The sequence below is a fragment of the Salvelinus fontinalis genome, chromosome 1, assembly GCF_029448725.1.
Source record: "Salvelinus fontinalis isolate EN_2023a chromosome 1, ASM2944872v1, whole genome shotgun sequence".
In the NCBI taxonomy this organism is placed as follows: Eukaryota; Metazoa; Chordata; class Actinopteri; order Salmoniformes; family Salmonidae; genus Salvelinus; species Salvelinus fontinalis.
In genome coordinates, this window is record NC_074665.1 from 49,460,950 (window position 1) to 49,488,599 (window position 27,650).

The 27,650-nt window shown below is 45.8% G+C and overlaps 1 protein-coding gene across 3 annotated transcripts in view; it reads left to right on the top strand.

Moving 5' to 3' along the window:
• Nucleotides 1–415: 415 nt before the first annotated feature.
• Nucleotides 416–27,650, top strand: part of LOC129856999 (uncharacterized) — a 76,859-nt gene continuing 49,624 nt past the window's right edge. For 2 of the 3 annotated variants that reach the window (XM_055924854.1, XM_055924845.1), the window contains exons 1-10: nt 417–759; nt 7,278–9,801; nt 10,183–10,300; nt 10,572–11,079; nt 13,456–13,980; nt 19,932–20,120; nt 20,980–21,060; nt 21,390–21,502; nt 21,593–21,651; nt 23,450–23,539. In XM_055924854.1, the coding sequence (XP_055780829.1) occupies nt 7,498–9,801; nt 10,183–10,300; nt 10,572–11,079; nt 13,456–13,980; nt 19,932–20,120; nt 20,980–21,060; nt 21,390–21,502; nt 21,593–21,651; nt 23,450–23,539 (3,987 nt within the window). In that variant the 5' untranslated portion in view covers nt 417–759; nt 7,278–7,497. Of the gene's footprint in view, nt 760–7,277; nt 9,802–10,182; nt 10,301–10,571; nt 11,080–13,455; nt 13,981–19,931; nt 20,121–20,979; nt 21,061–21,389; nt 21,503–21,592; nt 21,652–23,449; nt 23,540–27,650 lie in introns of all 3 variants that reach the window. The other variant, XM_055924862.1, reaches the window with a different exon arrangement.

Sequence of the window (27,650 nt, forward strand, 5' to 3'; positions counted from 1 at the left end):
GGGCATTGTGTGTAGATTGATGAGGATTTTTTTTAATCAATTTTAGAATAAGGCTGTAACATAACAAAATGTGGAAAAGTCAAGGGGTTTAAATACTTTCCGAATGCACTGTACTACAGTAGCAGCATTGGTCAGGGTTTGGCTATATATTGTTGTTCCTCTCCCATCTGCCAACTCCCTCCTAAACTCTATCATGTCACACTTCCCTTCTGTCCTAGTGCCCTTTGTGCCTAGAAATCAACCCTAAAACTCCTGTACCCACCACCACACTCACTTCGACCGTTTACACCACCACAAACTACTCCACACACGGTGTGTGAGGCAGAGTGGGAGGGCCAGCCGGTTTGAGTGTGCTGATTGGTTAGTGGGGTGGTTAGTGGGTGTGGTCTGAGGCAGCGTTGCCTGCAGGGGGAGGCTGGCCAGTATAGCAGCAGCCTGGAGTAGTTGGGCAGGTCTATGCATCTACTGCATGCTGCAGCCGGGTAAGGAAGGAAGGAAAGAGGGCAAGAAGGAAGAAAAGACGGACTAAGAAGTCAGTGTGGGAGGTGTAAATCCACTGTGGATGAGCATGCTGAGGGGAGAAGAAGAGGTGATAGAGAAGGAGGGAAGAGAAGAGAGGCAGGGAGGCAGGAGAGGAGATTCGGCTGGCTATATGTGTGAGGCTGCAGTTGCTGCTTCTCCCTCTGCTGTTTCTGCACTGTGTGGTCGATCACGATAAAGCTTCACCAAGATAACAGAAGGCTTTGACAGAGGATGAAGGTGTGTACTGTATCTAATATTTGGGTGTAATTATAATGACTAACTGAAGAGATGAGGATTAGTCAGAGCATGGGAAAGTAAGCCTGTTTGAGTGTGTGGTTTGCCTGCGAGGGGTGTGTGTGTGCGCGTTCGTGCATGCGTGAGAGAGAGCATTTGTGAGTAAATATGTATGCATGGGGGTGTGTCAATGTTAGTGTATACTTAGAATATGAGGGCATGTCAATGTAAGCACTTTCAAGTAGTTTTTCTGTCCCACATATATGTACTTTACAGAAGAACTGAGCAGTATTTTGCATAAGTGCAATGCATCAAACACTTGGTATTTATTTTTTCAGTGTATCGTAATTCAAAACCCAGTACTACTATAGTTGTGTGTGCCTGTGCCTGTGCCTGTGCCTGTGCCTGTGCCTGTGCCTGTGCCTGTGCCTGTGCCTGTGCCTGTGCCTGTGCCTGTGCCTGTGCCTGTGCCTGTGCCTGTGCCTGTGCCTGTGCCTGTGCCTGTGCCTGTGGGTGATGGTTAAAAATATACAGGTCAGTATTGGAGAACTTACTGTAGGCCTATGTGGTTTATCTAAATGAGGCTTCTGGGAATCTTTGCTTTGGCTCTCAGTAGGAAAATAATGCTCAGATGCTGACAGTCTCCTTCCCTTTATCAGAGCCAGTAGCTTCAGTCCCTTCATCAATGTAGCGCATGTTAACTCTCTTCTCTCAGATAGTGGGGCCAACCAGATACTTCACTGGAAAACAGTGCTAATTGAAAACAAAATAGCCCTTGTCTTAATTAGTTCTCATCGAGTCCTGACAACTGGTTCAGTTTAGGACAGTTTAGGACTTAGCACTGAGATGTTTTTTCTCCTGTGTTGGTAATGTCTCCAAGGACTGGGTTTTCTTTCTCAAACATGAGCCGGCTTAGAGACTGTCTCTGTGGTTCAAAGAGAGGAAGAACAATTGAGCGCATTTGATCAGAGTTGTGAAGTAGATTCAAATAGGCGTTTTCACTCCTACCTCCACCCTACAGCCACTAATAAAATACATGTGACCCTCCTGTTAATAACACTGATGCTCCATTAGTCAATAAATGGATGGACACATAAGCCTCCTTGTCTTAAACTGAACAATGTGCTGCTGGCCCAGAAAGAGCTTGAGATAAAGGGAGAAAACAAAATATTGGGGTGTGTCTTGGTCACATGCTGTTTTTCTCCTGAAATGCTTTTGCTATGTCATTCGTCATTGTTTCTTTAAAAAGTCACAAAAGTAGTGAGGAATAGATCTTTACCTGCCACAAGGTCATGTACCACTTCATACCATTCCACTAGTGAGTACTGATGGAAAACACGTCTTTTCTTCTCTCTCTCTCTCTCTCTCTCTCTCTCTCTCTCTCTCTCTCTCTCTCTCTCTCTCTCTCTCTCTCTCTCTCTCTCTCTCTCTCTCTCTCTCTCTCTCTCTCTCTCCCTCTCTCACTCTGACATGCATAGACAGACAGACAGACAGACAGACAGACAGACAGACAGACAGACACTCTCTCTCTCTTTCCCTTTGTGCCGTCTGTATGAGTCAGCGCACCTTCATCTTTGTCTCTGTCTCAGTCCCTCTTGGAAGAAAGTTGAGAGAGAGACGAGAGAGAGAGAGAGACGAGAGAGAGAGAGACGAGAGAGAGAGACGAGAGAGAGAGAGATGGCTTTGTCTCTGTTCCAACCAGAGTCATATTTTAAATGTTAAGGGCAGCTACGTACAGTACGGTACAACTCTCATATTACATCAGCCTTGTTAGTAAGCTTCTTGGCACTGTTAATTCAGTACAGCATATTGGAGGTTCATTGAGTTTGTAGTGTATTGTAGGAGCGACAGCTCCTTACTAAGCGTCTGCTTCAGATATGTGTGAGACATACAGTGAACAATGACCGGCGGTCATACTAAGGACCATACCAAGGAATCCATGCTGTCAACATTCAATCAATGGGAGTAGGAGAGTATAGATAGAATTGCCAGAGTCATGTCTTTGCTATGACCGTATTCCTCACACATGAAGGGACTACAAAACTTTTCTTCTCTCCTGGCTTTGAGGCGTCACAACACTGCGAAGCTTGCTGTCATGCTGCTGAAATCATAGCTGACTGCTTAAGACGGTCAGCAAGCTTGTGGCTAATATTAGCACGCTCACACCGTCGTTTCCCTGCAGCCTAATATTAGCTCTCTGTGCTCACTGGGGTTTAATTATCTGTGTGATTTGACTCAAACACACACATACGCACACACATAGCCTGAGCCCCCTTGCACTGATTGCTGGAGGGGTGTCAAATTCGCTTGGTGTGTGTCCTTCCTCTGTGCTCTGTGTCTGTCCTTCTGTAACAAGCCTCATAGAGTCACGAATGGAGAAGCTCCTTGGGTTGTCATGGAGAGCAGAAATGGAGGAGAAATCCATACAACCCAAGGACATCAGACTATCAGTATCTCTGATAAGATTCAGGAGTTTCTGACTTACGTCTGATTTGACCATGGCATTCTCATCCTATATCTGATTCTATTATATAAGTCACAGTAATTACAGTACCTGTCAAAAGTTTGGACACACCTACTCATTCAAGGGTTTTTCTTTATTTTTACTATTTTCTACATTGTAGAATAATAGTGAAGACATCAACACTATGAAATAACACATATGGGATCATGTAGCAACCAAAAAAGTGTTAAACAAATCAAAATATATTTTATATTTGAGATTCTTCAAAGGAGCCACCTTTTGCCTTGATGACAGCTTTGCACACTTGGCATTCTCTCAACCAGCTTCACCTGGAATGCTTTTCCAACAGCCATGCTGGTTAAGTGTGCCTTGAATTCCAAATAAATCACTGACAGTGTCACCAGCAAAGCACCCCCACACCATCACACCTCCTCCTCCATGCTTCATGTTGGGAACCACACATGCGATCATCCATTCACCTACTCTGCTTCTCACAAAGACACACAAAGACACAGAAATCTCAAATTTGGACTCATCAGACCAAAGGACAGATTTCCACCGGTCTAATGTCCAAGTCTCTTCTTCTTATTGGTGTCCTTTAATAGTTGTTTCTTTGCAGCAATTCGTCCACGAAGGCCTGATTCACGCAGTCTCCTCTGAACAGTTGATGTTGAGATGTGTCTGTTACTTGAACTCCATGAAGCATTTATTTGGGCTGCAATTTCTGAGGCTGGTAACTCTAATGAACTTACCCTCTGCAGCAGAGGTAACTTATGGTCTTCCTTTCCTGTGGCATTCCTCTTGAGAGCCAGTTTCATCATAGCCCTTGATGGTTTTTGCAACTGCACTTGAAGAAACGTTCAAAGTTCTTGAAATGTTCCCGTATTGACTGGCGTTCATGTCTTAAAGTAACGATGGACTGTCGTTTCTCTTTCCTTATTTGAGCTGTTCTTGCCATAATATGGACTTGGTCTTTTACCAAATAGGGCTATCTTCTGTATACCAACCCTACCTTGTCACAACACAACTGATTGGCTGAAACGCATTAAGAAGGAAAGAAATGTTAATACAACTTTTCCTTTAAGTCCAAGTCAACAGTAAATCAGTAACCACATGGCAGCTGGCTAGTGGTAATGATCTCGCTCCATTGGGACTCTTGGCGCGGCAGACCGGTGTGTGTGTGTTTGTGACTGGAGAGCGCCCATATCCCGCCAGCCTGCATGCCAACTTGGCCAACTCTCAGTGAGCAGGGCATTCAAGGGTGGCACTGCAGCATGTATACCACCGGTACTAAGGATAGACGAGGAGGAGGACAATATGTCCCTTAACTCTGTTCCATGGCATCTGGGTGCTAGTCGGGAACTGTTGCTTACCTAAGCCCTATGTAATTCCATTACCGCAGGCTACTTCCTGTAAATCTCCACTCTGATCACTTTGTCTTCCTGCCACTTCCTCTCTCCCTGTCGTTTACACAGATTTTTCGTCCTCTCTTCCTCTATCTCTTTCTGTCTTTTTCTCCCTCACAGTCCTGTCTGGGCCGACGTGGTAATGGATAGTAGGGCGTCAATGAGGTTGAGGCTCATCAGCCTCCCAAATGAATACGGCCCGATGTCGTCTTTCAGCTGACGGCCTGACAGCTACAAACATAACTGATAGTTGTGGTTCATCAGCCAGTAGCTCTCTGAGGTGAGATCATTGCTACCAGGAACAGGAGTGGCTGTCACGTTTATGACACTGGTTAAGGAGATTATCTTCCTGTTGACACCATTTAGACAATGAGACCTCATGGGGCCCACTGCTGTAAAACCCCTGTAACAAATTTTATAAAAGCCTCATTAAGGCGTCTACATTGCCTGTGAGTTGGCGATAGCTCCGCTGAATGAAGGTGCGATGGGTCGTTCCACGAATAGAGGGCATTTTATGTTCTTGAGACATTTTGTGGGGTGGCAGGTAGCCTGGTGGTTAGAGCGTTGGGCCAGTAACAGTAAAGGTTGCTAGATCGAATCTCCGAGCTGACAAGGTAAAAATCTGTTCTTCTGTGCCTGAACAAGGCAGTTAACCCACTGTTCCTAGGCCGTCATTGTAAATAAGAATTTGTTCTTAACTGACTTGCCTAGTTAAATAAGGGTTTAAAAAAATGTGAGTGCATTTTATTATGATATTAAACACGCAATTTAACAATAGGATCACATACATCTACAGTCTAACTAAACTATCTAAGCTAAAATTCCAATATTCCAATAAATGTGTTGTTTTCTCAGAAAATCCAAGTTTTAGCATGTCTCATGTCTGTCCGACCCACTAAACCCCAATTTCTGACGACCCCGTTACGTGAACTGAACTCTCGTTTTAATATGGTGAAACTATTCTTTTTTAAAGTAATTTTTTTCAAAAGAAATATTGTACATCTAATAGGCTTGTCAAATCATATTGTAAAAGCAGGTCAGCTGGTTCTAGTCTTTATGGTCATTTCCTGGTGTGTTGAGGTTGAAAACTGAGTGAGTCGAGGATAGCGCGCCAACGCTGTTACCCATAGATAGATAGGCTAGAAGTGTTTTGACAAATTCAAATGTTTTGCTAGGCTTGTATTTCATTGTCCCTCCTTGTTGCGCCCAACACGCTTCCATTCCTCCTGTCACAAGGGGAGTTATGGCTGATTTAAGCTGAAATTGTCAACCGTGTTATGATCAACCCTGTCACTTTTGAATTTTCAGTTTAATGTCATATTTCTTCATTTAACCTCTTGAGTTAGGAAAACGTGTTTGTTATGAAGTTGAACATGTGCTCTTTATGACATAATGTTAAAAGTATAAATTGTTTTTTTTATGACAAAATTACACTACCCAAAAGGCACTCTAAGCATGGAATGAAACTGATGTGGAGGGAGGTAGGGGTCAGAGAGGGGGGGTAAGCAGGCATAGAGGAGTAGTCTTTGTAAAATGCTGTGTGTGTGTGTGTGTGTGTGTGTGTGTGTGTGTGTGTGTGTGTGTGTGTGTGTGTGTGTGTGTGTGTGTGTGTGTGTGTGTGTGTGTGTGTGTGTGTGTGTGTGTGTGTGTGTGTGTGTGTGTGTGTGTGTGTGTGATGCCAAGTCTTAAACACATTCTCTTTGTTCTGTTAAGTCCTATTTGACCCCCACCGATGCACACGCTTTCTCCTACTGTTACCGTAAGGCTAGCCTTAGCTCCAATCTGTCCCCCTCTTCCACTTGAGTTCCTCCTTGTTTCTGTGCAGCTTCTCATAGCAACACGGGGAAACACTTTTGATGGTTGGACAGCAGGTATTTCTTAACTGGAAGCATTTTGTAGTTAAATATGGTTAAATATGGCTAGTCTTGGTTTCAAAACATTTTTTTAATGTGTTCAGACTTTTGTGATGAAAGAGGGACAGCTTGGTGTGTGACATGCTGACACACTGACAGATCTTTGTTATGACATGTTTGAAGAAGAAAATATTTCCATATGTGACTTGTGAGGGAATTCCAGACGTTTGACAGATATGAGCTATGTGAGATTGAAGAGGGTGATGGCAGGTTCGAATACACCGCTTATTTGACTAAAGATATGCCATATCGGGAAGCAATGCCAAAAGTCCTCAGTCTCCCTCCCACTGCATCATTGTCTAATGGATTCCTCTAAAGAAAGCCAAGTCTTCATTTCCTACAGCTTAAAGCTTCCTAAACTGAGACTCCTTGAAGTGTCTTGTCAGAATAGACACTGTGATGGTCATTCTAACAGCCAATCAGGATAAAATGTAATTCTCAATCACTAGGCCATCTTACACACTGTGTTAAACCGATAGAGAGCCAGAAGGTTGGCATTTAGTCATCAGGGAAAGCAGCTTTCCTTTGTTGTTGATTAAGACAATTATCTCAAAGCTGTAAAGTCTAGATTGGATGATTGGAAGTGATAGTGTGTAGTACACCTCTATGTCTGTTGAAGTGTACAGCATTCTATACGGATTATGGATTACCTTTCTAGGTTATCTGAGGAAAAGCTGTTTGACTTCTCACTACAGCTTCTCTCTCTCTCCCTCCCTCCCTCTCCCCCCTCTCTCACAGGTATGGTGACTAAAGATCTGCTGGAGGCGTCCTAAGGGCCTGTTTGTCCTCTGTTTGCCCATAATGTCCTTAGTCTTACTGAGTAGGAAGGAATATGTCCTAAAAATACAGTGACACCCCCATCAACAGATAAACAAACAAAACCCTAGTAAAAGGAGAGGAGGCCAGTCTCTGTCTTCTGTATCACTCGCGCTCTCTTCCTGGCCTCGAGTGTGAGGTCATGTCCCAGTCTGGAAAAGTCCTTCATCTGTACGTGGAGGTAAGGTCAGCCCCGGAGCAGGAGGGGAAGGGGGGCTTGGGGGGAGGAGTGGAGGGTCCTGGGACTGGGAGTAACTCCGCATCAGCACAGGATGGGCCAGCTGGGCTTTTGTCCAAGCTAACCTGCCAGACAAAATGTCAGACTCCTACCAAAGCTCCAACGCACCACCTAGCCCATAACTTCACTCACACCCAGTCTCCCTCCAGACACACAGTGAGCTTCCAGCTCCACCAAGGCAGTGGCAACCAGTCGCCTAGCATCTCCAAGCGGCAGAGTTTACCAGCAGCACTGAACCACTCCCCAGCCTTTTCCAGAAATGGGAGGACCACCACCCCCCACAAACCCTCCTCCAAAGGGCAGGGGGTGGGGGGAAATGCCAAACGCTCGGTGGTCACCTTCAGCTACATCGAGAAGGCTAACGTCAAGACAGTGGAGAGCCCACAGAACTCTGCCTGTCAGAGGAGGTCTAGGGAGGAGAGGTCGTCCCCACCTTCCTACCCCCGGAAGAGACTCAGCGACCCCATCTGGTTAGGTAGTCCTGGCTCCTCCTGCAGCTCCAGTCCCAAACTAGCGTTTTGTCCCCCAGGGTGTATCCAGCAACAACAGCAACCGTCAGTCTCCCCCAGCCACCGCCACCCCGTCTTGGATTCCGTTGGCAGGGCAGCCACCCAGCTTGCCCTGGAAGAGTTTGGGTTTGGTTCCCCCCTGCACAGGAGTAAGATCCTCCATGGGCTCGAGCAGAGTCCCAGGTGCTCCCGCCACAACCAGCAGGCCCGTTGCCTGTCCTGGGCAGGCGGCTCTCCTGTCCAACGCCACAGCGCCTGCAATAATCTCCCCAATAATCACGACATGGACACAGATAGAAACCGGGCCATTTGCGGGCCATTACCCAGGAGCCCAGCCTCCGACCAGCTTTCGTCTCATGCCAGCCAGGCCGCTCTGGGTATGTCTCCTAACTCGAGACCCAGGTTGTGTATGGGGCCCAAGGCCCAGAGCCCACACCAATGGGAACGTCAGGACAAAGCTATCATAGGGAGTCCAGCCACCCAGAGACAAGTACACAAGCCCTGTAACAGCAGTTCCTCCCCTCAAGGGACCATTCTCCAACTTAGCAATAAACTAGGGGTGGGAACTGTACTGAACCAGCTAAGTGGTAGCAAACCCTCCTCCCCATCCAACAGCCCTGAAGTGGCCCGGAGGCTAGCTGAGGAGGCTACTAAAGTGTCCTCTATTTTAGCAGAGGTAAGGAGGAACTCATTGACATTGCACAGCACTTTAGACGAAGTAGAGAGCCCCAACTGTGGATGTATGTCCAGAGAAGCCAACAGTTCTGTCCCAAAAGCACATCTGCAACATTTGCAGCATCAGAAAGTTAAGATGAACATCCCTTTACACGGCCTACACACACCAGCATCGAACGACACTGACTCTCACCAGACTGGAAACTCTTTACCATCGTCACGCACACAGGACACAAACTCTCCAACACTAACCAATCATGGGACACGGCGCGGAGGAGGGCAGGCTCTGGGTCAGAGCTCTATCCTATCAGACGCAGTAGTGGATGGAGGAGTGTCCCCAGCCCTGCCTTCACGCTTCCTCCGTCCATTTCTTCCACCAGCCGAGACCAGCTCCCCTCTGAGGGACCCCAGGCTGCTGAGAGCCCAGCTCAGAGTCACCGACAGCCCCACGCTGCACCGCTGTCAGCCCCCTCAATACACTGGAGATTTCTGGTCCTTTGAGCCGGACAGGAGAGCCGACTTGTCCTGCTTCGACAGGGGGGACAGTGCCGAGCTGGCCCGTAGGCTCTACATACGCCAGAGTGTGGAAGAAGCCCCTGTCAGCTGGACTTCCAGGCAGCCCTGGAGCCACCTGGTAGGGGAGGAGAGCAGCAGCTCCAGGTCCAGCCCCAGACATGGACCTGGACCCGGTCAGCAGCCCTTGAGCACGGCCCAGCAGAAGAGGGCTGAGCAGAGGAGGAGGGAGGTTCTGCTGCTGGGCCCTGTGGTGCTGGACTCCCCAGAGGAGGACGAGGGCCTGGATGGGGATGGGGAAGGGGAGGAGGTTTCAGGACAAGGGCAGCAGCCAAGCCTGTTGAGGGTGGAGGAGCCTCGGGGGGGGGAGCAAATTGGCATAGCAGGGTCCTCGTCGCACAGCTCCAGCGGGGTGACGGGCAGCCTAGGTGAAAGGGAATGTGTGTCCCCAGAGTCCAGTCAGTCCAGCCACCAGAGCAACGAGACAGGGGCTGCCACTTCAGGGATACAGGTGAGACATTTCTCTTCTTACACTGCCCTACATATTTATTTGTACAGTGAAGTTAAAACTTTTAATTTGTCTATATTCTCCAGCATTTTGGATTTGTCATTTTGGATGACTACTTTAAAACACATATAAGTGAATTTGTCAAAATGTCTTAATGGTAAAGCAGATATGTATGAAAATACCCTCAACTAAAAGGTGACATTATGTACTGTTGCCTCATATGGAGTATTGAGCCTAATTAAAAGTTTTAGCTTCACTATCAAAATAAATATGTAGGGGAGTGTATATGCATTCAAATATTAATTTAAAGATATTAATGTTAACTAAATGTATCTTGTATTTTGTTAAATTTGCCATGTGTACATGTCTGCGTGTGTGTTCCAGACGGACAGTGGCACTGCAGTCCCAGGCCCCTCCCTCCACTCCCAGAGGATAGCTCGTGCCAAGTGGGAGTTCCTATTTGGGACACCCGCTGAGGAGGCTGCCAGCAGGGGGGAGAAAAGTGAGAGCATATTTACCACCCATACCACGCATAGAGCTATATATAGTATTTATCTCTGTCTATGACCCTTTAACTGTTCCCACAGGATAGACACTTTACTGTAGATGTGATTCAAGTGATGCATGAAACGTATCATAGCACGTGTTCAAAACACGCACATAGGTCGGTGTTCAGCAACCAATAACAACAACATTAACATTAGCATGGTAGCGCAGGAGTTTTCTGTACTTTTTCGGTGATATCAACTGCTTCCTCTGTTCCATCATGGCAGGTACCATCGAACCCTCCACAGCTCCTCCCAGTGGCCAGTCCAGTGAATCCCCCACCTCCCCCACCTCCCTCCCCCTCATCTCAGCCAATCACGAGGTGCAGCACGTGGAGGTGGAGCTGGTGACTCCAGCGGTGGCGGGGGAGTCGCCAAAGACGGGCATCATCCGGAGGACCCTCAAGTACTCGGAGACGGACCTGGACGCCGTGCCCCTGCGCTGCTACCACGAGACCGACATCGATGAGGTGCTATTGGCTGAGCAGGAAGACGCCGACTCAGCGTTTGGGAGTAACCGTAGTGTGAAAAGCACGTCGGGTACAGGCAGCAGCCCCCTGGGTGTCTGTCCCTATGAGAGAACGAGTGGGGAGGAGGAGGAGGTGGAAGGAGAGGAGGAAGAGGAGGAGGATGACGAGGAGGACGAGGAGGAGGTGGTGAGCTGGGTCTCAGTGAGGATGCAGGGGGACATTAAGAGGCAGCAGCAGCAGCAGGTGATCAGTCAGCTGCTGAAGAGGTGAGATGGACACACGCATAGACACGTGGAAACACACACACACTCAAATGCATACACAAACACACACACACTCAAATGCATACACAAACACACACACACACAAATATGCTTACACATACAGATTCATACACACACACACACACACACACACACATACATACACACTCATGTAACGCAGATACACAGAAACACACATTTCAAGTTTGACAGGATTTTGACCAATTTATGCATCCTCACATGTTCATTACAGACCACTATGAGTGCTGTCTATTTCTAGCTTCTGTCCTTGTGAATAGAACAAAGATGCTAATGTTTTTAGTTGGTGTCATCATTTTTTTGCTCCCACAAGAACACTGGTGGAGCAGGATCTAGCAAGAACTCCCGTACAAAAGTATGAATGTGTGTCTCTTTCTGCTACCGCCTGTTGAGATCTTCCTAGCAACCTGCTTATCAGTAGACCTCTCAAACCAGTTTGATGACATTGTTTTTCTTTACCACTCGTAGTTTTCTATGGTCAAACATTTACAGTGTACCGTAGTCAGTCACTTGACTACAGTTTATTTTATCGCTTCGGTGCAATTTTCACAGGTATGTGGTATATATATATACAGTTGAAGTCGGAAGTTTACCTACACCTTAGCCAAATACATTTAAACTCAGTTTTTCACAATTCCTGACATTTAATCAGAGTAAAAATTCCCTGTCTTAGGTCAGTTAGGATCACCACTTTATGTTAAGAATGTGCAATGTCAGAATAATAGTAGAGAGAATGATTTATTTCAGCTTTGATTTCTTTCATCACATTCCCAGTGGGTCAGAAGTTTACATACACTCAATTAGTATTTGGTAGCATTGCCTTTAAATTGTTTCGCTTGGGTAAAACGTTTCGGGTAGCCTTCCACAAGCTTCCCATAATAACTTGGGTGAATTTTGTCCCATTCCTCCTCCTGACAGAGCTGGTGTAACTGAGTCAGGTTTGTAGGCCTCCTTGCTCGCACACGCTTTTTCAGTTATCCCCACAAATTTTCTATAGGATTGAGGTCAGGGCTTTGTGATGGCCACTCCAATACCTTGACTTTGTTGTCCTGAAGCCATTTTGCCACAACTTTGGAAGTATGCTTGGGGTCATTGTCCATTTGGAAGACCCCTTTGCGACCAAGCTTTAACTTCCTGACTGATGTCTTGAGATGTTGCTTCAATATATCCACATCATTTTCCTCCCTCATGATGCCATCTATTTTGTGAAGTGCACCAGTCCCTCCTGCAGCAAGGCACCCCCACAACATGATGCTGCCACCCCCGTGCTTCACGGTTGGGATGGTGTTCTTCGGATTTCAAGCCTCCCCCTTTTTCCTCCAAATATAACGATGGTCATTATGGCCAATCAGTTCTATTTTTATTTCATCAGACCAGAGGACATTTCTACAAAAAGTACGATCTTTGTCCCCATGTGCAGTTGCAAACCGTTGTCTGGCTTTTTTATGGTGGTTTTGGAGCAGTGGCTTCTTCCTTGCTGAGCAGCCTTTCATGTTATGTCGATATAGGACTCGTTTTACTGTGGATATAGATACTTTTGTACATGATTACTCCAGCATCTTCACAAGGTCCTTTTCTGTTCTTCTGGGATTGATTTGCACTTTTCGCACCAAGTACATCCATCTCTAGGAGACAGAATGCGTCTCCTTCCTGAGCGGTATGACGGCTGCATGGTCCCATGGTGTTTATACTTGCGTACTATTGTTTGTACAGATGAACGTGGCAACTTCAGGCATTTGGAAATTGCTCCCAAGGATGAACCAGACTTGTGGAAACTTGTTGATTTTCTCATGACGTCAAGCAAAGAGGCACTGAGTGTGAAGGTAGGCCTTGAAATACATCCACAGGTACACCTCCAATTGACTCAAATTATGACAATTAGCATATCAAAAGCTTCTAAAGCCATGACATCATTTTCTGTAATTTCCCAAGCTGTTTAAAGTCAGTCATCTTAGTGTATGCAAACTTCTGACCCACTGGAATTATGATACAGTGAATTATAAGTGAAATAATCTGTCTGTAAACAATTGTTGGAAAAAATACTTGTGTCATGCACAAAGTAGTTATCCTAACTAACTTGCCAAAACTATAGTTTGTTATCAAGAAATTTGTGGAGTGGTTGAAAAACAAGATTTAATGACTCCAACCTAAGTGTATGTAAACTTCCGACTTCAACTTTTCTCTTGAAGCATATGGTCTATCTACTACTAGAAACTCATGGACAATATGGACCCAGATATAATAAATGAATAAAATTAGTTTGACATCCCTGAAGTAGAGCCTTCCTGTGCCTCACTCTTGGTTGTTATTCTCTTTCCCTATTTCTCTCTTTCCATCTAGGCCATTGGACAGTTTCTTCGACAACCTCCCGGTCCTCAAGTCGCCCATCCTGGTTTCGGGGCCTCGTCTGGCAGGCCCGACTGAGGACACCTTCAGCCGCCATTTTGAGAGCATAATGGAGTCACATCGCGCCAAGGGCACATCCTACTGCAGCCTGGACAGCGAGGAGCTGCTGACCTCCAGCACCCAGACGGTCCTGAGCTTTGACCTTCCCACACTGACCCCAGAGATCCAGGGAGGTCAGATGATCTGTCAGAGCGCCCGGCACATTGTCAAGTTGAGTTTCGCCCCACTGGCCCACTGCGAGAGGGGAACAAGCCTATCAGATTCCATCGTCACGGTGACAGGCGACTCGGACGCCACGCGCGCCCCCTCCAGCGAAAGGCTGAGCAGTGGCTCGGAGGACACACTCCCGCGAGGGGGCGGGGCACGGATGTTGGGGAGCAGCTGGTACAGCAACCCCACATTCTCCTTCCCTAGGTCAGTGATGTCATACAGCAGCAACCCCTCCCTCTCCTTCCACAGGTCAGTGATGTCATCACTACTGCTCTGATGTAGTACTTTATGAAAGGCCAGACCCGATAGGCTGCTGACATAAAGTACCCACTGGGCACAGACGTCATATTAACGTCTAGTTTAGAATTACATTTGGTTGAATTGTCAACTAACGTGAATTCAACATGAAATCACCAAACATATCACCCTGTCATTGAATTTAGGTTCAAAGTTGGGTGATAAAAGACAAATGCAATCAGTTTGCCACATTTTTGGTTGAAATGACGTGGAAACAACGTTGATTCAACCAGTTGTTGCCCAGTGGGTCTGAGGTTACTCTCATTGATGAAGTAAAGCAAAGGTAGGCTTCTATTCAGAACATACAGTATGGTATAATCTAAGATGAAATAAAAAACAACAATCACTAAATTATGCTAAATTGTCCATGTACAGTATTAGAGGACAACGTAATAACTGAGGATCATAATGTGCATATGTTATGTACTGTATTTGTACATTGAAAATATACTTTTTTAAGAGTCTTCCCCTAACAATATCAGTACCAAAAGCACCAGTCCTAGGCTTGTCTGCTGGGACACAGCACCTGCTGCAGTGCGATTTTGGAGCAGAGCTGTTAGTGAAGGTCGCTAGGAGGCTGTCTGCCTCACCGTACCGCTGGTTTCCATGACGGCATGCGGTGTGAGTGTGTGTGTTGGTATGTGTGACTATACGTGTGTGTGTGTGTGTGTGTGTGTGTGTGTGTGTGTCTGTGTCTGTGTCTGTGTCTGTGTCTGTGTCTGTGTCTGTGTCTTTGCCGTTGTGTGTGATGGCTGGAGCAGGTGACTGGTACTGACTGGGGCAGGTGGCTGTGGTAGTACATTCAAGTGATTCAACTAGCTTTGCTATTACTGTCACTAACAGGATAGCTGGAACTCTTAACCAATCAGATTGCGTGGCCAGATCGATCTGTTATATAAATATTAAGATGATGTATCATCATATATTATGATATATGCAAATATTGTCATTTTAGGCAGAGAATATTCTTATTTCTCATGTGGTCAATATACACTTCTGCTTAATCAGGGTTGATCATTTTCGTCAACACCAATAACAGAGAATGATCTGCTAGAGGTTTGACAACCCAGCACCATCTGGTGGGTTTTGTTGTTAGTGTAGAGAGGAACTGCAGTGCTGATGAGGGAGAGAGGAAGATAATTGTGTTTGGCAGCACTGCAGTGGCAGTGGGACACTGTCGCCTTGCGGTACAGACCACTAGATGCTGCTAAAGGACCATGTTGTAGGTTGTGGATTGATACTGTCTGAACATATGGATAAGAATGCCAATGGGTTTTTAGAGCTCAATGTGTGGACCACTTGTGGTGTCTACTGTAAGTGATATTTGTTGGCAAGAACAGCATTAAAGTAGCGTTCTTCAGTGATCATACTGTTAACACGACAGACATATGTTTATTGTTCAAGATAAGGTAGTTGCGTGTGCGTGTGCGTGTGCGTGTATGTACGTCCGTGTATGCATGCGTGCTTGCAGACTTGAGTGCGTACTGTACGCGTGCGTTTATAGCCTTCATAATGTATGTTTACCATTGGCACTGGGCCACCACTGTTAGTCCTGGTCTGTAGGGCCGTAGGGCTGGTGACAGCAAAATGTGGTGACATCAGTCCATTTCCAGTAGTCTGTTCAGCTGCAGCCTGCCACGACACCAGAGGAACAGAACAGAACAGTGGCTGGATTGTGTGGGGCCAGAAAAGCCCTGGAAGCCCACTGACAGTGATAATTCACTCTTAAGTCCAAAGTGTTTCCTGGGAGCACATCCAATGACCAGTACAAAACCAAACCAAAATCGGATATAGTGGCTTAAAAAGTTCAACTCTGTCGTAGTTGACCAAGTTCCCTCTGTGAAGAACAAAGTTATTCTATTCTATTTGTCTGGTAAATATTGACATTGTGCTGGTATTTTTACCACCGTTACTGTACAAACTGATCCACCTATCACAGTCCTGCAAGAAAGGAATCCATGAAGAGGACACCAGGGAAAATATTTCAGAGGTCTTATCCACTCCATACTTTGATAACAGTTGGAATTTCAGCCCTCATGCCCCCCTCCTTGCCTCACATCTCCCTTTTGAGATGGTTTGAGCCATTAGACAGAGGCCCATTGTGTAGAACTATCCATCTAGACAGACGGAGGGGGGCCAATTGTGTGGCGATGGACCGTTGAAGTGGAGGCTGACGATAGTGGGAATTCTCTTATGGCCTTATGTGATGGCTGTTCAATTAGTGCTCACTACTGTAGCGTGCTATGGTGGTTATCGCCTGCGAGTTGCTTACAGTAAACAGGCACCTCATTAATGACTGGTGCTCACAATAGGCCTCTCTATTCCATGTATGTTTCTAAACCGGGGTTCAATCCCAGCACTAGCACACCTGATGGAAATACTGTAATCAAAGGCTTGATGATACAGTATGTTTACCAGTTGAGTCAAGTATGTGTGTACAGGGATGGAACAAAAAAGTTTTCCCCCTTCTGTCTGGAGTTGAGGAATAAACCTGATTCCTTTCCCTGGATACCAAGTCGTTGTTGTGGAGAGAGAGAACAAAAATGTTTGTTCTACTGTAATTTGTTAATAATATAATCATATTTCTATTATAGCACACACCTATAGGGTTTATCAATGGGAGTTGTCCCTGGCACTAAGCCGCTATGTTTTCCTTTGTGTGCTTATAGCTCCATTAAGAGTCGAGGTGAACAGCATGTATACCTCATCCAAAGGATGTACCTACTGACTATGAGTAATTGGAGCTTGTGAGAGAGGAGGCAGGAGGGAGGGTGGGAGAGAGTGTGAGAGCGAGAGAGGGAGGGAGAGATTTTGAGTGAAAGGCGGCCAAGTTCCGTGCCATGCTTAGTGCCCAAGGTCGGCAGGGGACGTTGCAAAAGTTTACATAGAGAGGTAGAGAGAGAGAGAGAGAGAGCGGAGTGAATAGAACAGAAACAAACAGAGAGAGAAGAGAAGCGAAAGAGGCACTGCTGGACAAAATGTATCTAGCTTGGGAAACTTGCTGAAAGGAGAGAAGGAAAAGAAAGCGAATAGAAAAATAAAGTGCCGTCATACAGCTGTGTGTGTTAGCTAAAGCTAAAGGGAGTGACTTGCTAGCTGAGTCTTAGTCCTTATGGGGTTAGAATCCAGGTGATGTACTGCACTAGGACTAGCTAGCAGACCAGCAGGCACTGAGAAAAACAGAGAGGTAGAGGGGAGCGGTAGAGGGGTTAGCGGGAGGGGGATGCGATCAGGCCGGGGTGCCAGGACAGGGAGAGGGGGGGTCAATAGGGTGACCAGTTTGAGACACTCGTACAGGGAGGGGACAGGTACAACAAGGAAGGCCAGCTCTGTGTTCTGTTGGCATGGCTCACTCGGAGAGGATAGGTACCTTCCTACTCGCCACTCGAGCTCAAGGCGGAGGTAAGAGCTCTACTCCCTCTCCTCTCCTCTCCTCTCCTCTCCTCTCCTCTCCTCTTCTCTCCTCTCCTCTCAGACTACTGTAGGTAGTGTGGAAATATCTGCCTTCTAATCCTCCCACTGCCTCTGTAGGCTGCATATGAGACAAGGAAACAAGGGTGTCTGGTGATCAGTCATTGCTCAGTAACAAAGCCATTCATTCAGCTAATAGAATGGCCTGTTTGCTCTGTGGAGGTGTGTATGACTCAGTGATAATAAGGAAGTCTGAATGTGCTGTGCTGTAGTCCTGGTAGTCTGGGTAAAGTGTGTTTCTGTCATACTTTAAATACTTTAAATACTGTTCCCAAGCTTGTATTCTTGGATGGATACAAACTCATCAAAAAAATGTACATCCCTTTTTCAGGACCCTGTCTTTCAAAGATAATTCGTAAAAATCCAAATAGATCTTCATTGTAAAGGGTTTAACACTGTTTCCCATGCTTGTTCAATGAACCATAAACAATTAATGAACATGCACCTGTGGAACGGTCGTTAAGACACTAACAGCTTACAGAAGGTAGGCAATTAAGGTCACAGTTATGGAAACGTAGGACACTAAAGAGGCCTTTCTACTGACTGAAAAACACAAAAAGAAAGATGCCCAGGCTCCCTGCTCATCTGTGTGAACGTGCCTTAGGCATGCTGCAAGAAAGCATGAGGACTGCAGATGGGGCCAGGGCAATAAATTGCAATGTCCCCACTGTGAGATGCCTAAGACAGCGCTACAGGGAGACAGGACAGACAACTGATCGTCCTCGCAGTGGCAGACCATGTGTAACAACACCTGCACAGGATCGGTACATCCGAACATCACACCTGCAGGACAGGTACAAGATGGCAACAACAACTGCCCAAGTTACACCAGGAATGCACAATCCCTCCATCAGTGCTCAGACTGTCCACAATAGGCTGAGAGAGGATGGACTTAGGGCTTGTAGGCCTGTTGTAGGCAGCTCCTCACCAGACATCACCCGGCAACAACGTCGCCTATGGGCACAAACCCACCGTCGCTGGACCAGACAGGACTGGCAAAAGTACTCTTTATTGTCGCGGTTTTGTCTCAACAGGGGTGATGGTCGGATTTGCGTTTATCATCGAAGGAATGAGCGTTACACCGAGGCCTGTACTCTGGAGCGGGATCGATTTGGGGGTGGAGGGTCCATCATGGTCTGGGGTGGTATGTCACAGCATCATCGGACTGAGCTTCTTGTCATTGCAGGCAATCTCAGCGCTGTGTGTTACAGGGAAGACATCCTCCTCCCTCATGTGGTATCCTTCCTGCAGGTTCATCCTGACATGACCCCCCAGCATGACAATACCACCAGCCATACTGCTCGTTCTGTGAGTGATTTTCTGCAAGACAGGAATGTCAGTGTTCTGCCATGGCCAGCGAAGAGCCCGGATCTCAATCCCATTGAGCACGTCTGAGACCTGTTGGATCGGAGGGTGAGAGCTAGGGCCATTCTCCCCAGAAATGTCCGGGAACATGCAGGTGCCTTGGTGGAAGAGTGGGGTAACATCTCACAGCAAGAACTGGCAAATCTGGTGCCGTCCATGAGGAGGAGATGCACTGCAGTACTTAATGCAGCTGGTGGCCACACCAGATACTGACTGTTACTTTTGATTTTGACCCCCCCTTTGTTCAGGGACACATTATTCCATTTCTGTTCGTCACATGTCTGTGGAACTTGTTCAGTTTATGTCTCAGTTGTTGAATCTTATGTTCATACAAATATTTACACACGTTAAGTTTGCTGAAAATAAACGCAGTAGACAGTGAGAGGACGTTTCTTTTTTTGCTGAGTTTATTATGACATATTATGGCTGAAGTCCAGACTTGTAGTTCAAGTCCTCTTCTACCATTCGAAAACCATGTATTATCAACCGATAGAACTCACAGGTCTTAATTTTCCACTTTTTTTTCGAAGTGAAAAGCTCTGTGCTTGTTCCAAGGTGACATAACATGCTTAAAGCTATTACCACAGTATAATTGAGATATAGTACGGCGTGTCCTCCTGAACCCTCTACTGCTTGAAAGGGGGCTAAATGACTGGGTGATATAGAGAGATTTGCAGGAAATTATAGATTTACAGAAGGAGGTTATACAATGTGTCATTCTGCTTATAGTGCCCTGTTTATGCTTAACATGGTCCACATTTGGGTTTATTAATGTACTGAATTATCATTGTGTCACACCAGAAGAAAGCATTGGCCTACAATAGGAAAGGTTCCAGGACTATTCTTTTCAGTAGACCTGACCAGCGACTTACAGTTTTGCTGCAAGCTTTACAGTGTTGCCGTGAAGAAATTACAACAAAATGGGTTACATCATAATTTATCCACACCTCCCTTCACTCTTTGTCTTTGTCCTCCCGCTCCTTCCCTTTCTCCCTCTATCCCCCTCCCTCTCCCTCTTAACTCGTCTCTCCCTCTCTATCCCCCTCTTACTTTTTCTCTCCCCCCAGGGAGAAGGCTCGTCTGGCGACAGACTCGGAGCTGGATCAGGACCTCAGTGAGCGGCTGGGACTGGGGAGCAGCGACACCCTCACCAACGGTAACCGTGCTGACGGGGAGGCCGCTAAGCGCCTGGCCAAGCGCCTCTTCACCCTGGACGGCTTCAGGAAGTCCGACGTGGCCCGTCACCTCAGCAAGAAGTGAGCACCTGGCACCCAGCCTTCTCGTGTTATCGATCCCTCTCTTTACGATGTGCTGCTATATTTTGTCTATGCTATGTATAGCGCGTATACTGCCGATGACAACGCCTAGTATGGATGTGGCTAACATTTCCAAGATCTCTCTCTCTCTCTCTTGCTCTCTGCTATACTAAACCTGGTCTGGACCTTGTCTGACCCCTTGGTTTTCCTCCGCGGCTGTGTTCTTGGATAAGTCTGTCCTGTCTGTCCTGTCTGTCTGTCTGTCTGTCTGTCTGTCTGTCTGTCTGTCTGTACCTTCGTCCGTCTGTTTGGTGAAAAGGAATTTGGGATGAAAAGATATTCCTTCTGTCTGACAGATTCACCCTGGGAATCAAAGTTTCAAACTGAGTGTTATTATAAGGGGAGTTAGTCCAAAGATGTCACGTTGGGGGGGGCGCATCTTAAACTCTTACAATGATCATACCCAATGAAAAGCTGTCTGTCTGTATGTCTGTCTGTCCGTCCATCTTTCTGCACATCCGTCTTTTCTGCACATCCATCCGTCCGTCCATCTGTCTGATGAAAAGGAGTTTAGGATGAAAAGAGATTCCTCCTCTCTGACAGATGCACTCTGGGAATCACAGTTTTTGGCCCCAAGTCTTCGTCTCAAGGACACAAACCAACTGTGCTGTGTGACTGGCAGTGACTGAGAGGCTGAATGGCCTTGTGTGTTTGAGCTGGGAAAGCCAGCATCTGATTAACACGTTGTTCTCTCTCTCTCTCCCTCTTTCTCTCTCCCTCTTTCTCCCTCTCTTTCTCTTTCTCTCTCTTTTCCTGTCTCTCTCTATTTATTTCTATATGTTTCTCTCTCTCTCCCCAGCAATGACTTCAGTCATAAGGTTGCAGAGGAGTATCTACACTTCTTTAACTTCACAGGTCTTAATGTGGACCAGGCTCTGAGGTGAGAGGTTCAAACTGACTGACTTGTTCAACTAGCCAGCCAATGGTTAGTAGATGGTAATACTGCTCTCTGGTGGCAGGCTGAGGGAATGTAGCCTAATATGCCAGACTAGTGTTTCTAGCCCAGAAAAAAACGCTCCTGATTCAATTAATCAAGGGCTTGGTGATTAATTAAGTCGTTGAATGAGGTGGACAGGTGCGTAATGAGGTGCGTTACCGCTGGGCTGGAACCAACATTTGCCACCCTTTAGGATACTAGAGAAACTGGATACTGGATTGGGGTTGAGAAGCACTGTGCTTCTGCTCAATGTGTGTGTCTGTGTGTTCCAGAGCCTTACTCAAACAGTTTTCCCTGATGGGAGAGACTCAGGAGAGGGAGCGGGTGCTGTCTCACTTCTCCAGGAGATACCTGCACTGTAACCCAAAACTCATACCCTCTGAGGGTAAGAGGACGCCACTGTCTCATTTCTACTATAGAAATAGCACAGCTCAGTCGTCATGGTAATAGATTGACATGTTTCCTCCTTATCCAGATGGTGTTCATACCTTGACCTGTGCCCTGATGCTGCTAAACACAGACCTGCATGGCCATGTAAGTCGAGTTCTGTGTGTGTGTGTGTGTGTGTGTGTGTGTGTGTGTGTGTGTGTGTGTGTGTGTGTGTGTGTGTGTGTGTGTGTGTGTGTGTGTGTGTGTGTGTGTGTGTGTGTGTGTGTGTGTGTGTGTGTGTGTGTGTGTGTGTGTGTTAGGGATACAAATGTCATTAAGTTCACGGTAGAGTTCAGTGTAGCGACATTTTTCAGAGATCCATTCCCCCCCAAGCTCCACTGACTCAGTATAGTGGTAGCTTTGGGAAATAAGCCCCCGACTTATCGAAAGCTGATCTGGGACCAGCCTCCTGATTACAATGTGCTCTACACTATCATAAAATCCAGTCCATATCAAACTGTAGACGGATTCCAGTATAACTCTAAATCTAGGCCATCTATTGCTGCATGGTGTGATGTGCAGCCTCTACAGATGACTACAGGTAGTTTAGTCGAAACCGTTTATATTATATGGAAATATTCAGGTCTGGTTGAAGGGGCTAGAGCTGGCTTGATGAGAAACCCACTCTCTCAGGGGAAGGGGTGATTGAGAGATGCCTGGCTGGTATAGTTCTGTGCTTCATCACCATCATCCTCATTCATCATCGTCACCAATGTCATTATCTTCTTCTTCAAAATCATCATCGTCATCAATGGCGTCATCCTGATCATCATCATCATCATAGTCCCCCGCATCTTCTTCGTCTTTATCTTCACTCACTATCTCTTTTCAGCAATATTCCCAGAATGCAATAGTAGCAGATGGGGCTCTGTGTGAACTCACTCCTCAGCATGAAGTGTCTCCCCTTGCGCTGCCGAAAAACGAGCTTTTCCGCGGTGTGACTGAGTAAGACGCTTCAGGAGGGCGGCCACGTTTGTTTGCGAGGCAGAGGTCATGTGTTTGAGCCTCAGTGTGAGCCCAATCAGGAGAAAGCGGTACTCGCTAAGCAAGCAGCGTGACGTCCTTTAAACAATCTCCTTCTGAAAACTCTCAGCTCATCAGCTAGATTAAATCAATTGGATGAGGACCCTGAAAGTCATTTCTCCCTGTAACATCCTTCAGAGATGAATTCTAATATAATAGTTTGTCAAAGAGCTGCAGAAGGACAGACGAATTAGACAATCTGTGCCTCGAATATTTTAGATGACTGATGTTGGTGATGCTTTTTAGAGATTATATTCATTTATAGCATAGTAGTCTCGGAAATCTCAGAGATAGGGCAATAGCGCTAGGTCTAACAAATCACAAGTTTGGCTAGGCGGGGCTCCCCGCGGAAACATGCCAGAGGCGGACACACAATATAGACGCGGATAGCTAGGCAAATTTTAGCCCCAGCCAGTCAGTGGTTTTAAGCTGGTAAAGCTAAAATATGGCGCATGCAAACTACTCACTTGCGAAACACACTCATTGAAAATATCTAGCTAGCTACCAGAGATGTTAACGCAGGGCTCTGGACGGATTTTCCGGCATCCAACTCCGCCCTTTCCTCTCTGCCAAACTGACATTGGTTTGAGGACAGACACAGCTCAGTCGTTGGTACATTGTACATTGTGGGAGAAATTGTGGGAGAATTCTTTAGATTGGTAGTTAGTTTAGCCAGTTATCGAAACGTAGTTTAAAATGGCAGGAAATTAGCTGTAAAATTTTACTTAGGGCCCCTAAAAGGCTAGGTCTCTACCATGTTTGGGTATGGATGTGGGTATGCAGACCAGCGAGTCACTGAGGCCCCTTATTACGAGTTCAAAAGTCCATGGTCTAGAGAGACTAATAGCATAGAGTAAGTACTGTGTGTCATGTTTTTCAGAACATTGGCAAAAGGATGTCCTGCACACAGTTCATTGACAACCTGGAGGGTCTGAATGAGGGTCACGACTTTCCCAAAGACTTGCTGAAGGTGAGTCACTGTACTGTACATTGCTATAAAAACACACATACACACACTAATTGTTGTGTTGTCTCGCAGACCAGGAGAAGACGTACTGTACCTTCCCTCTGGTGAATCTGTGCTCGAGATCGGACAGTATTAGATTATGCTATTAGCTTCTTTCTCCCTGTTGTGGGCAGCATAATGGGGTTAGGCCCATCTGGGGCCATTCATTGGAAGCCCACAGGCACACCAGCGGATGCCAGATGAGCTAAATCAGTGGGGTTGCCTGCCGTTGACGTGGCTAATGATGATGCGTTTGATTCGTGTTGTCTGCAAAACGTTCCCTCACCGCGTAAGTCAACAAGTTGTAATGGTGTATCTATAATACATGTGAGGTAGAGGGAACCGGGCAATATTTATCACCCAGAAATGAAGGAATATGAATTCTAAAAATGACAGGCTTTGCTGTTATTTAGTCAGGATAGCATCAGCTCCCCTGCCATGGTACAGCTTTTAAGGTGAGAGAGAGAGAGAGAGAGAGAGATTGAGAGAGAAAGATTGAGAGAGAGAGAGAGAGAGGGGGGGGGGGGGGGGGGGTGGTAGCTGTTTTATTAATGCACTGTATATATCTAGGAAGTGTGTTTTAAATCATGCTCTCCTCCCACTCCCTCTCTCTCCCTCTTTCTCTAACTCTCCAAATGTTTTCCCTGCCCACTGTCGTGTCTTTACTATCATTAAATTGAATACTTAGTTTTATCAAAGATTCTCTGTAATTAGTATTACGCGATTAAACTGAATAATCATGTAACTGTAATTAACTAGGAAGTCGGGGCACCAAGGAAAATATTCAGATTACAAAGTTATAATTTCCCAATATAACCCTTCAGATATTTTCATATCTGATCAATAGTCTTCTGATTAATTAAATATTTATTTTACCTCACGTTAGTCTCATTCCAAACGTCGTAAATTGTTGGTTATCTGCACGAACCCAGTCTTCACTATGAGTCATCCATACATCAATTGTCTTAAATCATTTATTTATTACTAACTAAGTAATTCACAGAAATGCATAAACAAACAAACAAAGTAAATATGGTTACAAGAAATGATAGGAGAATGTGCCCTAGTGGGCTAAACCGGTATCGCGGCTTGGTGGACAAAAGGGGAAGTGGGGGTCAACGGAGATGAGACACTACAAAGTTGATAATTATAACAATTGAAATACTAATCCTTTGCACATGAACGCTCACTAATTCGGGAACAATTGCAATCAATATATATATTTACGCTCAGTGTGTCGTCTTGATCGCTGTTGAAAAGTTAGTTTCTGTTGGAGAGTTTCCGTCCTCTCTCTCTCTCTCTCTCTCTCTCTCTCTGTCGTGGTTAGAGTGGATAGTTCAGAGTGACATTCATTCGTGTTGTTGTAGAATGGATGTTTCGGCGGTTGTCGTTCTTCGCGTTCAATGATACCGAATTCCTAGCTGCAGACTAGTAATTAATATCAAAGACTTGTTCTTATGGGCCTCCCGGGCGATGCACAATTGGCCTAGCGTCGTCCGGGTTAGGGAGGGTTTGGCCGGTAGGAGGCAAGGGGGAGGCAGGGAGAGGCAGGGAGAGGGGGATGGGGGGGATGGGGCTTGCTATACCCAAAGAGGCCAACGTCATGACACCACTTTCTATCTCTCGTTTTCTCTTGTTCTCTCCCACTCCTTGTTCTCCTCGCTGCCCCAATCCCCTCCTAGCTTATCCCAACATCATTTCATTCTGACTAAATGACTGTCATGTTGTTCCCGATAATCTGCTTCATATCCTTCATTTCCTTCCCTCCTTTTCCTGCTTTCCCATTTCCCTTCTATCTCTGGTGATTATTCCCTGGTCACCCATTATCATTATAATGTTACAATACATACACACACACACACACAAGTGGGCGCACATGTATGCACACGCACGTACACTCAAACACAAACTGATCTCTGTCTCATACTTGGGCCAACCTGAGCCTGGCATCCCCACTAAAGTACTCAAAGTAAAGGGTCTCTCTCTCTCTCTCTCACTCACTCACTCACTCACTCACTCACTCACTCACTCACTCACTCACTCACTCACTCACTCACTCACTCACTCACACACACACACACACACACACACACACACACACACACACACACACACACACACACACACACTTTCTGGATTTTTTGGGGAGTAAACATTTTATTTCCCTTTAAATCCTATTACTCCTAACCCTAACCTAACTCCTAGCCCTAACCTAACTCCTAACCTAACTCCTAACCCTAACCCTAACTCCTACCCCTAACCCTAACCCTAACCTAACTCCTAACCCTAACCTGACTCCTAACCTAACTCCTAACCCTAACCTAACTCCTAACCCTAACCTAACTCCTAACCCTAACCTAACTCTTAAAGTGGAAATGACAGCAGTTTAGTAACATGGAATCTTTTATCTCTGATCATAAACACACCCAGGAATAATATCTATATATTTTTAAGCGATCACTTAGATATGGTCATTTTCACATTTTCATAAATTCATAGGTTTGGGAATGACATATAGTAAGACATTTGTGAAAATTCTATAGCAATATAGAATGGGAAAGCGGCTGTGCGTTTGGACAATTAGTAGACACTGCAATACATAAAACCGAATAAAAAAAATTATTGTCCAGGAATGGAGTCTACGCAGACCGGTGCGCCATAGCCAATGAGAGCTACAGTAGGCCTATATGCAAATAATCCATTTGCCACATGGACCTGCCATCCATCACTTTGAACTGGACTGTGTGTTTACAGGCAGTAGCAACAGCACAACTTTAGATCATTAGAACACATTCGCCAAAAGCTCCAAAATACACCTGAATGGATTTCTGCAAATTGGTAAATACCGTGGGAGTCCTCTTACATTTGGGAACTTTGCAGTACTATTGATCAAACAATCATGAAAAGGCAGGCTATCTCTCCTTCAGTTGCCTATGCACATCAACAACAACACGATCAACAACTAGCTCATGCTAGTCAGAACGAGATGAGCTAAAATCTAACAAGGGAACATGAGATTAACCCTGTCAAACTTTTTCAGCTAGTTGAAATTGCACTGATAAATGATAGTAATAGTAGCCTGCTCATCGTTCTGCAGCATGCCTGCCAGTGCATGCACGTTTTTACAACTGAATGGGAACTTGCCTGCCCTCCCATTCGATCAATGACAAATACATTTGATTGACAACTAAGAGATATGCTAACTTTGGATAACAGTTGTTCAAGTTCAGCATAGCTAGCTAGCAAAGCGATTCATATTTGTTGCTAGCTAACCAAATGACACCTGCATCTCTAGCTGTAGGGAGGAAAGTCTATCACTCACCCACTCCTTCAATGACATGGCATGACATCCTCCTAAAAGCTAGCTAGCTAACGTTAGGCTCCACCATACAGCAATATTGCATGATGGACTCAAAATGTCTTGTAGTTGAGTAGCCAGCCTAGGCTACTGATCAAATGTTGCTGTAATAGGCCTACATGTTTCTCATTTGCATGGTGTTTTGTTGCAGGTTTAGTTTTTTGGTAATTCATGGTCAAACTTTAAAAACCGAAGCCAGACTGCAACATTTTAGTAGCCTAGCTAGGACTGTGGCATGTCTTTCCCTCCACTGCGCACTGTAAACGGGACACACGAAAGAAGTTGAATTCATGATGCCAGCTCACTGTTGACTAATTTACCCTCGCTTGTGTGTCTATTGTCCTTTAGTAGTGATTTTTCGCCGGGTGTGAATCTTTTATCTTATAACTTTTTGACAATCATGATGTAATTTTCTGCAGGCTACAGCAATGACCTGTTGGAACCTAAACTTGGCATAGACATTTAGCCGACAGAGATGGTCGCCTCGCATCAGGTCCTTAGGAAACTATGCAGTAATTTGTTTTTTTATGTATTATTTCTTACATTGTTAGCCCAGAAAATCTCAAGTGTTATTACATACAGCCGGGGGGAACTATTGGATATAAAAGCGACGTCAACTTACCAACATTACGGCCAGGAATACGACTTTCCCGAAGCAGATCCTTTGTTTGGACCTCCACCCTGGACATGGGATTTTATCCCAGAGGCCGACCCAAT